The sequence below is a fragment of the Apteryx rowi genome, unplaced genomic scaffold (assembly GCF_003343035.1).
Source record: "Apteryx rowi isolate R43461 unplaced genomic scaffold, aptRow1 scaffold_344, whole genome shotgun sequence".
NCBI classification, from domain to species: Eukaryota; Metazoa; Chordata; class Aves; order Apterygiformes; family Apterygidae; genus Apteryx; species Apteryx rowi.
The window spans coordinates 152,003-169,706 of record NW_020449908.1 but is presented as its reverse complement, the minus strand read 5'-3'; the positions used below and the strand labels follow the sequence as shown (position 1 = coordinate 169,706).

General features: G+C 36.9%; 2 protein-coding genes across 12 annotated transcripts in view; one reads left to right on the top strand and one right to left on the bottom strand.

Moving 5' to 3' along the window:
• The first annotated feature begins 1,988 nt into the window (after positions 1-1,988).
• On the top strand, positions 1,989-7,233 carry LOC112969371 (general transcription factor IIE subunit 1-like). Its single transcript, XM_026072618.1, has 4 exons — positions 1,989-2,490; positions 3,696-3,897; positions 4,427-4,653; positions 5,054-7,233. The coding sequence occupies exons 1-4, from the start codon at positions 2,043-2,045 to the stop codon at positions 5,446-5,448; spliced, it is 1,272 nt and encodes a 423-aa protein (XP_025928403.1). The 5' UTR covers positions 1,989-2,042; the 3' UTR covers positions 5,449-7,233.
• Positions 7,234-9,319: 2,086 nt separating this feature from the next.
• The window catches only part of PCM1 (pericentriolar material 1), a 43,794-nt gene continuing 35,409 nt past the window's right edge, over positions 9,320-17,704 (bottom strand). For 8 of the 11 annotated variants that reach the window (XM_026072612.1, XM_026072610.1, XM_026072604.1 and 5 more), the window contains 8 exons: positions 16,752-16,811; positions 15,099-15,237; positions 14,149-14,297; positions 13,078-13,147; positions 11,838-12,088; positions 11,528-11,620; positions 11,285-11,408; positions 9,320-10,020 (listed from right to left, as the gene is read on the bottom strand). In XM_026072612.1, coding sequence (XP_025928397.1) covers positions 9,995-10,020; positions 11,285-11,408; positions 11,528-11,620; positions 11,838-12,088; positions 13,078-13,147; positions 14,149-14,297; positions 15,099-15,237; positions 16,752-16,811 — 912 coding nt within the window. In that variant the 3' untranslated portion in view covers positions 9,320-9,994. The remainder of the gene's footprint in view (positions 10,021-11,284; positions 11,409-11,527; positions 11,621-11,837; positions 12,089-13,077; positions 13,148-14,148; positions 14,298-15,098; positions 15,238-16,751; positions 16,812-17,704) is intronic. The other 3 variants (XM_026072605.1, XM_026072607.1, XM_026072617.1) reach the window with 1 other exon arrangement.

Below are 17,704 nucleotides of genomic sequence, written 5' to 3'. Positions count from 1 at the left end.
TGCTCTCTAGTCAGGGTAAATTCAGCCATTTTTAGTAAAAGAAAGCCATTTCCTTCTACATTCAATCAAAGCTCTGTTTATCTAAGTTTCTACTGCAAATGGCCTGTGGGTCTTGTGGATTTGTTTTCTTGAAATGGAAAAAAGCTTTCCACTCTACTCTCAGGATATATTCACAACATTTACACTACCTGGGGAGTGTTGTTTCCCCCCTCCCTTTCCTTTTTGTTGACTAGTTTACATGGTTATAAGACTGACCTGAGAAAAGCTTTTAACATCAAGGTGTTTGGAAGCACTTCAGTGCAATCCAAACTTCCAGTGCTTCAGAAGTACTGCTTGCTTTAGAGATGCAAGTACCTAATACAAACCTGAGATAAGGAGTCATCCAGAGAATACATAGGCCAACAGCCTATTCCAGTGCTCCCCCACCCTTCCTGTGGGAAATTTAGGATTGGGTTTCTCTGTGCACCAGGGCTCTGGTCCTACTGCAGCTGAGGCTACTCCAGGAGCAAGGCCAGCCACAGCCTCCCCTAGAGTGATGAAGCATTTGGTGTGTCCTTGTTCAGTGCTTGCTGCTCTTCCTTGACTTCAGCTCTCTGCCAGGATTACCAGAGCATGCAGGACACCCCGTCCCTCTCCCATCAAAGGGGGTACAGTTTCCCTCTCTTAGGCCCTGCCAAGATCTCCCCCAAATGGTAATACGGTGCTATTACCTTCTCAGTTTCTAGCTGTCTTCTTTAGCCCCAGACCAGCAAGCTTATGTTTGGTTTAGGTAACCAAAAGATAGTGCTTCCCCTGTCAGGTGCAAATGTACTTACAGATTAACTACGGTGCTGCTGCAAAATACTTTTTGTCTGTTTTAACTGGGACTTCTCTTGAAGGTCACCTGGAAGCTCCATGTAGCAACGAAATACAAGTGGCAGGCTGTGAGCAAGGTGCCCCTCAGCAGTGGATGCCAATACCAGTGGTGCTAATGCAACTGTGCCATAAAATGCCTTCCTGCTACCCACCCACTTTCTCATCTGGTGGCTCCACCATCACCACTGGGCTGTCCTCATCCCTAACATTGCATAGCACACTGCAAAGCAATCTGGTTAGAGCCTGTGGTGTCAAATATCACTGCAGGAAATTACAGCAAGTGAATTGGGATGCAGCTTCTCTGAAACTTATCTAAGAAATTATTTCTTCTCCTTCCACTCCTTACTAATAAGGAGCAGTAATGACAGTTGAATTAGGGTAGAATAATTACATTCCAGTTAATGGGCTTAGAAACTGGTTAGAGTCAAAGGCCCTATTTCTAGAAGGTAGAAGGGTGCCAAAGAGCAAAAAGTTCTGCTACAAATGTTCCCTGGTGATTTTGTGTGGTGGAATGAGCAGGCTCAGCCCCAGATGTACTGTGCTGAGTGAGGACAATGTCGGACAAGATGCASCATCCTGTGCTCTGACAGTTGGACCTTTGTCTGACCACAGCAACCAGTAGAAAAAAACCAAACAGCAAGCCAAGAGGTACTCAAATACCTCTTGTGACTTTGCTGCAAAAGGAAAGTTTCCTCTACTTCATTGTTTGTGAATTAACCTAAAGATTTTGTGCTTCATTTATGCCCTGTGCTGTAATTTCTAGTTCATGTAGTGTTTACTTCAGATCTTACTTGGCTGGTTGTGAAAGAAAACAGCTAATTTGGGTAGACCTTGACATGAAAGTTAACTACACTGCCTTCAGTAAAGAGGAACATTATGAACTTGTCCTAACCCAATCTTCCTCAATAATTTCTGTGGGTCTTTATACAAGAGGGCTTCAACATTTCAGATATAATCATTATACCTGAAGATCAGGTAACTTTTGATATCTGCATATTCCACCCCATTCCCAGGTGCAGATTAAGGATTTAATATTAATCTGTTCAGTGAGGATTATTACAGAAGAGCAGCAAAGTAAACAAGCTGCTTTATATAAACCTTTGAGCTCTAAGAAAGACTCATCGCAGCCTGCCTCCATTTTGTATGTGGTACTAATACTTCTCTTTCTGACAGCATTTCAGCTCCTGATGGAAGAACAAAACATTATTACTGAGGTCCCAGCAGCCTTAAAGCGTCTAGCCAAATATATGGTGCGTGGTTTCTATGGAATAGAGTACTCGCTGGCCCTTGATGCACTTATCCGCTACCCCTGTGTCAAAGAAGATGACTTGTTACAGTTGCTCAAGTATGAACGTAAGCAATTGCGTACCATCCTCAACACACTCAAAGCAGACAAATTTGTCAAGTTGCGTATGCGAGTTGAAACAGGGCCTAATGGGAAGAGCACAAGGCACAATTACTATTACATTAATTACAAGGTGCTGGTGGATGTGGTAAAATACAAACTGGATCATATACGCCGGAAGATAGAAGCAGATGAGCGGGATTCAACTACCAGGTCATCTTTTAAATGCCCATCTTGCTCCAGCACTTACACAGACCTGGAAGTCAACCAGCTGTTTGATGTATTTACAGGTATGTTTGGTTATATTTGCTTACTTTCTCTTATCTTGAAGAATAACTTGGACAGCATGGAGGTGGTTCCTGTGCAAACTTTGTAATGAAAGCATGTTTGTTAGGATATACCTCTTGTTTGCTGGTGGGACAAGGGCATGGACCAGGATAAGAAGCTGGGAGGCAAGGGTAAGAGAAAAAAGCTGTGTTTGTAGAACAGGCTGAGCAAGAGGAGGCATAATCTGGAATTTAAGAGTTGAGACTGAGGTCAAGATTCAGATTAGATTAGAGATTAAGGTTGAGATTCAGATCCTGGCCTCAGCTTTGCTACAAACAAGCCACTAACCTGGGGTAAGATTACTTACCAAGTCCTGTGTGTTCCATTTCCTCATATGGAAATGAGAATACACTACTCATTTTACTCTCATGTTTTGAATTTGTTAGTTAATCCATATCTATCTTCAACTCTTCTGATGGAAGATATGATGAAGCTTTAATAAAACTCTGCACCCACCTACTGTAATAAAAATAATGCAACTCAGCAGCAGAGGAGTGGTTTCTGTCACTCCTGTACTAATCTGGAAACACAAAAGTTCTGACACCTCCCAAGGCCACACAACAAATCCATAGCAGAGATGACACCAGAACTCAGGAGTTTCTCTTCCTGAAGACTGGAGTAACTAAATAGAGAGTATGGTATAAAAATGAGTTAGAATGACATCACACATCTGCAATATATTATTCTAAGTGCAGTTACTATGTTAATGCATGGATCATGATATCTGGAAAGGATGTCAAAGCCAGGAAGAACGAACAATACTTTATATGATAATCTTGAAACTGCAAGGTGAAGCTATTGAACTGTCAAGTCAGAAAAAAACATCCCTCTATATTTAATAACTTTTTCTAGTAAAACACATGCTTTAAAACTCTTCCCTTGAGACACAAATGTAGGCTTTACTATAGGCTTTGACTCTAAATGAGTCTTTTCGAACTTCAAAAGAATCACTAACAGATGCTATCTATGCTTGCAAATGTCTTCTCTTTTCTTACGCTTGCCTTCAATTAACATGAGTTCCTTTGAATGATGTGAACAAATGGATGTTGAGCCTAGAGAAGTCGGTTAGAACTTGTTGATAATTGTCCAGGCTGTGGATTTCTTGACAAGTTATTGCTAAGCTTTTCCTTCCCTTACATGGGAATTTCCAATTTGGATAATGTTGCAGAGACTTTCCGCTGCACTTACTGCAACACTGAAGTAGAGGAGGATGCCTCAGCACTTCCCAAACGAGATGCTCAAACTTTGCTAGCAAGATTCAATGAGCAGATTGAACCTATCTTTCTGCTATTGCGTGAGACTGAAGATATTGTTCTGCCGTATGAGTTGCTGGAGCCCCAGCCTACAGAAATCCCAGAATTATCAGAAAGGTATAAATGCAACTCCAGAACTCTTGATCAATACAACTCCCCCCCCCCCCCCAAAACTTTCCAGTTGTAAAATCTTTGTTAAAGACCTAATTTACAGCCCGCTTTCTTTTTTGTTCTATACTGCCTAGTGTATAAGAATGCAAGCTGCTTAATGAAGATGCTTGTATTATGGCATTTTAAATTACTGGTTTGCACTTAGGATTTTATTTTCGCTACCTGTTCTGTTTCAAGGAGTGTGTAGTTCTCCAGACTTCTGCTCCTTTGGCTAATATTGTTCACAGGCTTTCCTGTGAGAAAATGTTACTCAGTCAGCATGCTTCACCCAGGGATGCACTACAGAAGAGAATGTGCAACAACTAATGGTTCAGGATCACTCTCTGTGTCTCTGTGATAATGGAGACAGGGAAAATAATTGTTTTAATATGCAGAAGTTGTTAAATTTAGGCAGCTGACCAAACATACTTGTTTGTTTGTTTGTTTGACTGAGGCTTGTATTTAATCTCTCCAAAATGGGTAACATTTCCTTCAGCTTTGATCCTAAGGTATGTTCAAGGATGCTGGAATCTAGCACCCGACCTGAAAAATGGGCCAACAAAAGTTCCTCCTTTGGCAATATGTACATCCAAAATCTAGTTATTGATGTCCAAGACTCTGAGCCCAAGAAGAAAACAAGAGAAAAAGTAACTAAAGAACAACCTATCTGGATGTCTCAGAGTACTGTGGAAGGAGCAACAGCAGCCACCAACAATACTGCCGGTAAGTTTTAGAGGCAAATACATTTCAGTATGAAATGGTAGTGGGCTTGGCTTAGAATACAGTTACTCTTCAGTTCTGCACTAGTGACTGTCAAACCTTAGTGTTTCTGAAAACTAGCCTTTAGACTAGTATACTATTAGGTATACTAGGTAGTATTCCTAAAGCTGCAGTCTAGGCCCCATGTTCTGAAAAGGTCTCATTCTGACAGTATGTTAAAGTAACACCTATGTTACTACAAAATTCTCAAAAATGCAGGCAATTTAAGAGAATTCTAAAGTGTGGGTAAACAAGATGCAGAGTAGAAAAATCCTCTTATTTGTGTTATGGAGGATGGCTGTGGTTAACATAGTTAATGATGTGGTTACTATCAATACCTCTAACATTTGATATTCTGTATTAGGAGTACATACTTTTGAAGAAATTGAAGAAAGTGGTAAAGAAACTGTCACCGATAGTGAAATCATCAAGACTCTTCTGATCCATGAATCCAAGTCATCTTCTGGCACTGAGCCTGCTCCCCTTGTCAAAAGCAAGCTACCTGAATCAGAAAGTGACACTAGTGAATCTGAGGAAGATGCCAAGCAATCAAGAACAGAAGTAATGAAAGTAGATGGCAGCAACTTTGAACAAGAGGAGGAACAGGAAACACTAGATCCCATTTTAATGGTAGCTGGCCAGCCTCACTCATATGGTGAAGTTAATGAAAATCCAGAGCTTGTGTTTCTCATGACAAATGAAGAGAGAGAAGCTTACATTAAAGTAGGACAAGAAATGTTCCAGTCTGTCTTTGAATAAATACCATTACACTGAATATGCAAGCTTGTATAGAATAGGTGACACTTCCTTGTGAGATAGTTTAATTTTTTCTTATTTAACTTCTGTTCTTTAAAAATTATCAGTGAAGAATTAATTCTTGTTTGTACTCTTTGCTGTTGTGCAAGATAGYAAAACTGAGTTTTACCCATAGCTGGTAACTAGGTTGCTTTTGCTGCAGTGCTACTGTTTTGAACTGTAAAGTTACTGTGCATTTTCTGTTGTGTGAATGCTGTAATTAGTTTTGAGGCACAAATCATTCCATGACTATAATGAGAAAACAATCCAATAAAATAAAGCTTCCAAAGCAATGTCACAAGCTAGTTTTAAGAAATCAGCTACTCTACCTTCCTCCCAGAAGTAGCAATTTTTTCTGGTAGCATAAATGAGTTTACTCCTAATATAATTTGGATTCATTCTGTACCAATACATTCTTACTACTGTATGGTGAAAATAGAAACACCTCTCTGAAAACAGACAGGTGTTATACATGAATTTCCCTCTAAAAGAAGAGCTCTTAATAAAATTACATTAGCTATAGAAGAGTATCAGCTTTGGCAGCTTAATTTTCACCTTAGAAATTCATTATCCAAGTTCTTCTTACTTATTACTTTGCATATAACTGTTCTAAAGTGATGAACTGAACTGTGCAAATGAAATTCAGTCTTGAATGGTTGCAGAAAAGTATCTATTTCTACTTCAGTGTTTTTTTTTTTCTTCTTCCCAATATTGAAGGCTTCAGAGCAGGTGTGATGTATAAGAAAGTCTTGTACAACTACTTAGTCACCCAAACAGGTAGTGCTTCCCACAGCTGCTTTAGTATGTGCATATTGGACAGCCTACTCTTCACTCTGGACCAGACAGGTTAGAAAGCAAGCAATTTATCAGGCACAAAAGCATGCTTAGGACCTTGCATCTCATATCAGATGAGCTCAAGTATTAAGCCAGCTTCATGGACATTCTCTTATATTGGTATGTATTTGATAAGTTGTTCAGTCATATGCTCTCCTGTGATCATTTTAAGCAAAACCCTACCACTGCTGAAAATATTCTAGTTGAAGCTACCCTGGCTGTAAAATTTAAACCAAACTCTACATGAGTAGAAGGACTGGCATAACTATAACATATATAGCACAACTTCCTTAGCAAATCCACTATTTGAGCATGGAATAATGAAACAGAATAGAAGATGGCATAGAGGCAAAGTGTGACCAAAGAAATAACAATGGCAGATGGATCAGCACAGAGAGATCAAGTTAAGCAGATTCTTAGTGTCAGAGGTGTAAGAAGGTCAGAAAAAACTATCTAACTTGCCATGGAGTACTATTCCCAGTATGGAAAAGTTTTCATGAAAAGCAGGTAAGCCTGTTTGTTTGAAAATAGTGAATGTTGATTCTCCTATTCATATGCCTCTCACTACTTACTAAATGTTGGGGCTAGCTTTAAGCATAGCCCATACATTACTACACTGGTGAATTGAACAGTGACAGAAGTAGAAAGTTTTCATGAGTTTTCCCTTCCCCCCTCACCCAAATAAAGAGGTTATTAATAAAACTAAGAAGATAGCTGAATGATATTTCTGTATGAAAATCCTGATATGATGTTTTCAAGTTCCACTATTTAATATTTCAAATGTACCTTTTGTAACTAAGATTTCCTTAAATAACAGCTCACAGAGCAGATACCAGAACAAGAAGGAAGGAAGTTTTTGTATATGACTTGTGGGATTGGTGGGTTATATAGCCTGTAATCAGTATAAAATAAAGATATAAACTTTTCATTAATGATTTGTCTGAAGTTAGTCTACCTGATTACTGTTGCCTGTTCTTCTCCCCCCATCTCTTCCTAACTTCTACAGCTGTCACTCTTTACCTTCAACTTCTTCCTCACTTTTAGCATCTTTACTGTTCTTAGCATCTTCAAATATAAACAATTCTTCAGTTCCATCCATGGTATTTGAAACACAGCATTTCTTAAACTCCTTAGTTGCAAACACTGTTTGGTGTTACACCAGGCTTCTTTATTCACCCTGAAGAGGTTACAGCAAGAGCGATCCTGAATAGAAAAAATTTCTCTTTCAAAGAGCTTGCTTCATCAAACACCTGCAACAGTGATATCATTCCTGCTGATGTGGCAAGATCAGTATTCATTTCTCAGATAGCATTCTGGTATTTCTCTAGTATTTCTCTAGTATTTTTCACTAGTGTTTGAATGCGTCTAGGATGAACATTCTTCTTTTCCTTAACTGCACAGCCAGTCATTTTCCAAATGATGATCAGTCAATCCTTCATTAGGTCTAAATATCCCTTCTTGATTTTGACATCTAACAGTTATTCCAGCTACCAGATGTTTCTTGGTAATAACATTATGCTTTAAGATCACATATTACAGCATTTTCATACCATCTGCTAACACAGCCAAACATTACCATCGCACACATTTTTCATTCCTCAAAGTTATAATGGATTTTATGCATATTTCTTCAACTGTATAATTTGATCACACATCAAAGTAAACCAGTAGTTCACCAGCACTACCCCTTTGACTCAGTGAATGTTCATAACCTTTACAGCATCCAGTCATATACTGCTGAAATGCAGTCAGTTTTTGCTTTGCCACCATCTACCTTCTGACATCACCAAAGTTCTTCACTGTAGGTAGGTAAAAACTGTTACAACTCATCATTCACATACACCAACTATTAGTGAACTCTTGCAAGGTAATTTTTTGTGTTACTATTTCTTGAGCTTACAGTTTAATGATGTCTCATATAAACTAGGTTTCTGTCTCAAGTATGCACAAATTCTATAGCTTACTGTTCTGCTTCATGAAAGGGTCCTCTTTTGGGTCTACTGAATCATTCTTGGTCCAAATTAGTGATTAAAAGCTTTAATTTTTTTTCCATCATCTTCACAGGTTTGCCTTTGTCCAATTGTATTTTCTCTGCCCTCCAAAGTGTTTTTTCTGCATGCAGTATCATCATGAATTTACAACTTGAATGGCAACTAGCTTGTCTTTACACCTTTAGATACAGATTTGCCCTTACAATCAGACCTCTCATCTCCAATCTGCCATTTCACAATTTACTTGTTAGACTCAGGAAGACTCATAAAACTAAAAACACACCAACCAGAAACCCTTAAAAAAAAAAAAAGTTATATTCTCTGAACTATAGTGAACCACACAACCTCAAAAGCACATGAATAAACAGCAACAGTCAAAACTCTGTCATTTTATTCACACTTTGGGCTTCTTCAGGTATATCTGGCCTTCTTTATACTATTATTCAGTCCCTAGAATGCCTCTCACACCCTACAGCCATATTAGCACACTAACCCAAAAGAAAGACAATTCTGAATTTAAGATCCCAGCTTTTTAAACTACTTTGGGGGGGGGGGGGGGGGGGGGGGGAAGATGGATCCTTGTTTTCCTGTAGGGTAAACATGGGTTCTATATTGTAGCAGATATACCGAATAATCTATTTCTAGCTCAATTCTACCACTTAGCATTTGCAACTCTGATCCCAGCAAGAATACAGAAAAGTGAAGAAAAAAGTTAATTCTATTTCAAGATTCCTAATCTAGTTTTCTACAACCCTAATTAGGCCTTTGCTATGAGTTCATTAGGTTCTGACTTTAACCAGCTTTGTTTGACTTTGTTAAACAGTAACTTTAATCATATTTTCCCATATTTCTTCCTTTCTACATGAAAACCCTTCACAAAGTCAGATACTTTGGGAGCAAATTCTAATTTTTCATTTGCAGCAATTTTAAGTGTTACATGCAAAAGGATAGTAAAATTTTAAGATAGTTTTATGCCTTTTCGGTATAAAAGAAATACAGAAAAATAGGGATGGTTTCTAAAGTCATTTACAAAAAAGGTGGATTTACTTCATTCCAATCAGCACATTTATCTGAGCAAAATTCCACAGGCAATGAACAGCAACATTTTTTACATGCCAGTAATACTTATGCTATCAGACATTGTGTAGGTAGGTACCATGTGTACAGGCTGTATTTGTAAAAGATGAAACTTCTCCCCCGCCCCCACTAAATTTCTTCTTGTCCTGCAAAAATTAGTATTTCTTTGAACTGGAGCAGCAAACAGTTAAACACTAAAAAAAATCTGCTAAAATGATAATGCTAAAGTGAGTGAATTTCCAACAATAAGTTCTGTATACTGTTTTGTAAGCCAGAGGAACATTTTTCAAAAGACAAATTTACAGACAAGTCCAAACTTTATTTAAAACTACAATTTTGAACAATTTTAAAATTACTAAACAAGTCACAATAAAAAATAAAAAAAGATTAAGACAGAAGAACAATGCAGTGAAACTGAAAAGGAGAGGACTCAGTTCCAGCTGTTTAAACTGCCACAGGCAGAAGTTAGTATAGCTATCCTAAGAGGCAGTGTGACAAAAACTAATTTACATTTTTATACACATTCAGAATTCTGGTAAGTTAGTGCTGATCTTCTATATGCATTTGTATACACAGAGTATATATATGCAGATATCTGCAGATTATTCTCATGCACTTTGAGCTCCAACAGTTTCTGTAAAAATAAGAGTATACTCATTATTGTCTAGCAGCCACAAGGCATCAAATACAGCTCTTGACCACATTCCAACTGTTTATAAGCATCCCTGAAAACACCTTGTTGAAATACTTCATCCTCACCTTTCTTTCACAAGTATTTTGAGCCATAGCTTACTTGAACAGGTACAGCCACTCCATGGGCACAGAAAAGAATATTTCATTTTAAGTATTAATTTCAGACTTTGCACGGTATGGCATTCATAGGCAGACTGGTCCCACCAGGCATCTGCATCAGTATGCACTGGTCAGATTTCTGCTAGCATAGCTATGACAAGCAGAACAGTGATGGTAAGGAAAGAAACAGAGGGGCAGATGCATCTTCCCTCACACTCTATTCTAAAAAATCGTCTGCTATCACTACACCTGCATAAAGAAAACAGTGTCTTTGTCAGCTTATATTGTTTGGGGGGTTGGCATAGCTATGCTGACAATAGTAGTAACCACTACTGTCAGAACACTCAGTTGATGCATTTATACACACTCTTGCCATACCCCTCCACCAGGGAACTCTACCTGCCTAGAAGTACAGCAGAAGCCTCTTGTACTGTAACATGTAACAATATCAACATTACATGAAAAAGAAATTATTTTCATTGACCTATATCATCATCAAGTTTTTGTAGCTGCAGAAATACTATTTCATGAAAGTGAGTGGAAATCTTTACTGCTTTAGTGCTCCACACTGAGATTTTCAATCTCATGGTATGCTTTGTATCAAAAAACTTTCAAAAATCATTTTGTCTTTTCCCCAAAGAGGTATCTTACTATTCTGAAGTCTCTTGACATTTTTTCGATTATAAACTTAAACACTGAGCAGTGTGTCAGCAAGTTACACGGAATGTTATTAAATCAGTCAGATACTAGCAACTTACGTTTGTAATATTATTAAATCCATGCTCTTGTAACAAAAAATGAAAATATTACTCCATTATACGTTCCATAGCCAATAAGTTATACCATACATTTAAAATACGTTAGTTTTTACAATTTCCATTTATTAGTCACAGAACCTTCTAACAGAAATAACCAGAAGGGACACAAAAAGCAAAATCCCTTCATATCAATACATCATTTTCTAATGCAAGATAATGAAAAAGAATACTTTTTCAGCATCACTATAATTTCTTCCTTTAGTCAGAGATAAGATATTTAAACTCTAAGCCATCTTAGGATATTTTCCCAATAGGTATACATGATTTAGAAAATAAAATAATCTTTACCAGGTTCTTTCAGAGTCTGGGCATCTCCTACTAATTCTTGATCTTGAGCTACACCACCATCCAGTAATTCATCACACAAACTGCTGGTTTGGGCCTCTGTTGCCATTTTCTTCATTAGATCCGCCTTTGTAAATAGATAAAGCCAAACTCAGAATTCTAGATAACTCTTAAATTGTCTAGATAATTAAGACATTTATAGTGTGTGCTTCCAATCAACAACCCCACAAACAATAAGCAAAATACCTCTGAATACACTGTAAGTTTAAGGGGCAAGTCTTCAACTTTCACAAAGTCATCTTCATCAGATTTTTGACTTACATTTCCAGAACCAGCTTCCTGTTAATAAAATTAATGACATAAGAAAATAGCACTACTTTGGTTTATCTTCCACTCCAAAACCAGAGTTTTTGACCATTAAATAAGTACATTGAAAAACAATGCCCATATCAAATTAATAGATGAAAATTGAGCAAATCTAGAAACTAGGCATAAGACTGATATAGAAGAAAATCCATCATTTCTCTCGAATGCATCTTAACTGAAATATACGCACATATTCATTCACTAACACCGGTGACTCTGTATCAGGGCTGCCAGCCATGGAGCTTTCAGAACTTCCAGTAGATGATTTGCTTCCTACACACACTGTATCTAGCGTTTGAGTTTCATTTACTAGTAAAGATGAGCTTGATTCTTCTGTTTTCATATTTGTTATAAAGGACTCAGTGGTATTGACTGTTAAAGGTGGCGTGTTCTCCAAGACATTGAGGTAATGAGGTAAAACAGTAGCCATATCTTGTTCACCTAAAACCACAAAGTTACATTTTAATTAGGTAGAAATAATAAAAGATTTGAGCATAACCCAGAAGATTATTTTTACAAATTATGATTCAAAGTTGCAAATCAGCAATGAAAGTAAATTCAGATCAGTGAAAGTCTCTCAGATCAACTGATAGAAATACAACATCATTTGCTTGCACACAGAGTTCCACAGACTTGTAAAGTATCAGTAATTATCACAAGACACAATATCTAATTAAATGTCTGATTTGATATAGCTTAAAAACAAAAACAAACAAAAAGCCCAGCTTCTAGAATTTTATGCTTTAGTTTTAAATACAAAAACAGTAGTTGCAAGAGATAGACACAGGAAAAGAAGGTCACAACAGTTATATTAGAAGTAACATTCATACCACCTGGTAATGTTTCTGACTTTTGACAATAAATGACTTCTCCGTTCTTAATCTTTTGTGTAAGAGTTAACTCTTATACAAAACCCTAGCCAAGTTTCACAGAATAAATTCCTACATTATTAAATCATGACTAATATCCAACCCACCATCCCACTGGAAAGGTGATGGAATACAGTATTAGTCACACAAATACATCTTGATATTTTAAAGTGATTTCAATTGCCAACAAAAGGTAGTAGCGGGAGAAAGATAATAGACAAATCCAAACATCAAAACATTATAATAGTCTCAAATAAATCATCTAGCTACAATGGTGTGCAAATGGCTTCAATCACAACTGACATTCATGCTATTGTCAAGCATCAAATATATAAGATTATTTTATGTTCTTTTTAAAAGGTTTGCCATCTCTATATCAATACAGATATATTAAAATCAGATAAAGATAATTAAAACAGCCCAGTAAACTGTGGCAAGTTTGATCATCTTCCTCTTCGTTACGTGTATCACAAAGTCTGTGCAAGAAAATTCTCACAGTATGTCAACTTACGAAGAAGGGTTAATCTCTTAATTACCACGCAAATTTTAATTGGGTTTTACCTTTAACAGATTCTTGTTCAGATGACAAAGTCTCACTGTCTTTTGTCTTATTCAATTCTTGGTTAAAAGTCTATTGGGGAAGGAGAAAAGCAGTTAGAAGAAACTCTACTAATCAGTTTCACAACTCATTGTCTAGTTTACTCTCCCATTCTAGCCAGAAGTACACTGTACCCTTGTCCCATGCTTCTGTGTTAATTAGTTTGCAATAAAATTAACAAGTTCTAATGTTTATTCATTAGCTGGTGATCCATAGTTCAAAAAATTGTTAATAATGATGTGTGTGTTTTATCCAAGCACTTAATTTCATTTTCACTCTAATAATATCTAGGTAAACACTCTGATCCCATTGAAAAAAAATCTTGATTTTGCCTTAAAGCATGAAATATTCCAGTTACATCCTTGCCTAAATGTAACAAACATTTCACCACAATTCTAGGAAAAGGTATTATGTATATTAATAAAGACAAATCAAAGACAGGCTGGAATATGGAATACAAGAGTCAGTGGCTTCTGCAAAAGAAAGTCCAATTAGAATTTCATATCAACAAGCACAAAGAAAGAACCAGTTAACAGTTTAAGGCTTGATTCTTGAAAGTTTATCAACTTTTCTGCTGCAGCTTTTTAACAATTTCCATCTCTGATAGCAAGTTTATAGCATTTTTTTGGAAAAAAATCTTGTAACTAAACCCCCAAGAAAATTTTTGTAAAGTATCTGTCATTCTCTATTTAGCTTTGTTTCTCTTTCAACTTTAGAGAATAGAGGTTATATCAGAAAGTTTTTAGAAACAAACAATAATTGTAGTCTAACAGAAACATTAGTTTATTAATGGTTCATTTCAGCATTAACTACACCAATAACAAATTCAGGTGGGGAATGAATAGAAGAAATTTTATTTCTAGCAGCTATTGCTTTCCTATGATTTCTTGTATCCTTCCTGTATTTTTGTTAGCCCGAAAACAGTGCAACAAGAAAAACTGCAATTTTATATACAAATATTTGTCTAAAAGGTAAGTTATGTAAAGTTATGCACTGGCTTGTTTTACTTCCTGTTTTTAAAACTTTGGTGATACCTGTTGGTTTTCAGTTGTAGTTTCACTACTGGCTTGTAGTGATGTCTGCACATCAACAGGTCCTTCTTCAAACTCTATTTCTTCATCTTCGTTCTCATCTTCTCCACTTCCATAATTAGTCAGAGCTTGCGTTTCTGCTTTCGATAAACCTGAAGTAAATCAATGTCGAAAAACCTTCAGATTAGATTTACCTATTGATGTAATTCGTTGGATTTTTGCAAGAACTCTTCCGGAGGCATGTGACAGAGTAAAAGTCAGGCTGCAAAATCCAAATCCCTTTTGGAAGAAAGCGTATCCAAGAAGTTACTGCAATGATCAGTTATGACTCTTACTTGAGAACTTTCTTGGAAAATGAAATGGTGATGACTTACTTTCAAGGATCCCTTTCTCCACATGAACCGTATTACTGTGTGGTGGAACCAACTACTACCAGTGGGGTGGTGTGAAATAGTTAAGTTATTAAACAAGTCTGTGTGAAGAACGTAAATATAAGAGAAACTAAGCCAGGAATAGTTGTTATGAGAAGACAAATAGGATAAAAAGAATTATTAAAAGTACATAAGCCTAAGTAAAAGCATATTCAAAGATCAGCGTTTAACTGAAGAACTGCACAAATTTCAGCAGCTTTCACATCAGTCGGTTCGAAGCTTGAGAAACCTAACTTAGCTGAGATAGGATATGTAACTAACAAACCATGAATCTGATCCCAGCATAACTTTCTACAGATCCACTGATTAAAGGAAAGAGCAAAAGCTCTTCTAACTGTAAGGTGTAAGCCTTAACAAGATGCTAGTAGGCACATGACTCGAAATCAGTTTTCACTGGAAAAGAATCAACTAGAAAATTTGTGAGAGTATTACACAGCTGTACTTCAAATAAGTTCTGTTATAAAATTAGTTGGTCAAAACTACAGTGAAAGTATTAAATAACAAGTTAGAAAAAGAGCTTACTTATTGACACTGGACCTCTTTCACTTTCCTCATCTTCCTCTTGATCAGAAGCATCAGATCTAATATTTTCAGGAACTTCATTACCATCATACGTTTCTGAGTCCTGTACCAGTTTAATAGTTTCAGTCTCATCCTTGTCCTAGGAAAACAAGGAATACAGTGCAATTTCTTGTTTGTTTTTCCAAAGATTAAGTTACAGCTCCTGCCTCAAAGAGTCTCCTTTGTTTCTCAAAATCGGAAGTCTACATACTAGCAGTTCATTTTTAAGGAGACATAAGGCTGAGGAACACTACAAAGCTACTCCTAGAACGGAGCATCAGAACCAATTATCAGAGATCATGCATTGTTCAGACACAACTATCAAGTACATCATAAATGAGTATTTCATTATCTGAAAAGGTTTACCTTAAGTAAAGCTAGCATCAGCATGCTAGCTTTAAAACTTCAAGCCAGATATGTCATTATCAAGAGAAACTAAGAAGCACCTGTATTATTACCTTCTAGTGATTTTATTGCCACTCCTAAATGACCTCTGATACAAATTAGGAATATTCCCAACTGCTTCTTGTAATTTCTTTGGCAATAGCTACTCAGCAGTTTCTCTGACTGATTTGCTAAACACATTGAGTGAGAAAATTCTGCTCAGTCAATATGAACCCCAAGTAAAGCCCTGAGTTTAGCTCCAGATCTTCATGCAGGACTCTTCCATACTAAAGGAACTGTAACAAGTGATATGCAGATTTGCACTTCCTTTCCTTCCAAAGGGAGCGACAGAGGCTCAAGAAGAAAGCACTGACTCGTACTATGTCCATTTAGGAAAGCATTCAACATTCTAGTTAGAACACCAGCTGTATCTTTCCCTTGGTTGGAGAAAGCTGAACAGCAAAAAAATACACCACTTTAAACACAACCCTTCCCCTTGAACACAATGATGCTTTAGTGATTTTCAAAATGAACTTGAAGAGGAAAGGAAGATATTTTAGTCCCTAACATCTAATATTCAGAACACATAGTCTTTGATGCTCAGCACCTCAACTGCCATGTGTCCCAACTCAGAATATCTGCCTTCTCTTTAAAAGAAATAAGAACTTATTCCATCACTTTAAAAAAAATAAAATATTCATAGCTAAAAGTAGTTAAGCACTAGCTCTCTTTATTTACAGAACTTACTGTCCTTACTGCTTAATTCAATGAGTCACTACATTCTCAGTGCTTTGAGCTGAGAATATAGAGGATGGCCAGAGAGCAAACCCAATAAAAAACATATTCAGAACAAGTGTTCCACTCTGGTTACAAAACATCCAACATAAACTTTGTCGTTTTTAGATTTTTAATTAGTCCTTAAGTAAAACTCGTTCCACATTCAGGTCATCAACAGTAAGCAGAAAAGAGTCTTTAATTCAATACTATCTTTGGTGATCTGAATGTGCTTCTTGAAAGATGACAATCTATGTTTTACAAGAAATGCAAACTCAGTCTTCTCGCTGGTAGCAGCTTTGCAGTGTTAACAGGAATAAACGACAACAAAAAAATTTATAAACACTAAGAAATGGGCTGCTTACAGATACCAGATTTATATGATTAAAAAAAGCAGTAAGAATAATTGATCTGTGAAATTATTTGAGGAATAGAGACAGTTAAGCATAAACATACTTTGTCCTCATCAACATCTTCAGCAGACGAACAAACATCCACCTGGAGACCATTTTTTGCCTAGAAGAAACACAAACTGACTTCAATTCTAAACTGAAATAACTTTGAAACACTGAACCAAACTGACACTTCATGAAAGGCTGCCTGAAACACCTATTTTAACTAGAATTGCTATCTCAAAACTGCAGTAAGCTACAAGAATTTTGATACTAAGAGATCTTTACACAGATGTCTTCACAACTTTAGTGTTGCAAAATATTAAGAAAAACTGCGAGCCTTTTCTATTTAAAGAAGTCATGTTTGCATGGGCTATTTCTCCAGCCTGTGGTTGAGCCATACTAAATATATAGAATTAGATAGGCCAGCTCTGTTCAACACAAGGAGAGCTGTGTTTTTCAGTGTGGAATCCAAAACTAGTTAGCTCACTGGCCTCAAAACAGCTGCAAAATAAAGCAAGATCAGATGTGCTTGTGTCAGGGTCCCAGATCTGAAAGCTGTGAGAAGATCAAGCAGACATTTGTATGGATCTGTACAAAATAAGCAGGACCTACCAGCTCTGGCTCATCTCTGACCCTGTTGAATCTGAACTGGCCCCACTGCAACAATGCAAACGCTGACCTTGACGCCAATTCTCTCTCTTTCAAGCGATGAGATGAAGTGCCAGATCTAAGTTGGCTCCATGCATTCTCAGGGTACTGTATAAACCAATCCCTTATGAAACTGAGATCCAAGGAGCCACTTCAGATTTAACAGGAATGAAGTTAAGTCCAAGCCTGTCCAGATTCAGACTATTTCTCTGGTCTCTTTACAAGGCACTCCAGAGTCTTATCTCACACTACCCATACTACTGGTATATTTAAGTTGAGGTATCCTGAAGTTTAGCTAATGATAGACTTAAAACTACATACAGCACTTTAGTTCTGTGCCAGATGAATGAAGTTCAGAATGAAGTT

What these genes read in the sequence shown, in the direction of transcription:
- LOC112969371 (XM_026072618.1), top strand. Translation starts at nt 2,043, where the DNA reads ATGGAAGAACAAAACATTATTACTGAGGTCCCAGCAGCCTTAAAGCGT. An exon ending in GCTGTTTGATGTATTTACAG is followed by an intron (nt 2,491 to 3,695) that starts GTATGTTTGGTT and finishes ATAATGTTGCAG; the next exon opens with AGACTTTCCGCTGCACTTAC. An exon ending in ATCCCAGAATTATCAGAAAG is followed by an intron (nt 3,898 to 4,426) that starts GTATAAATGCAA and finishes CATTTCCTTCAG; the next exon opens with CTTTGATCCTAAGGTATGTT.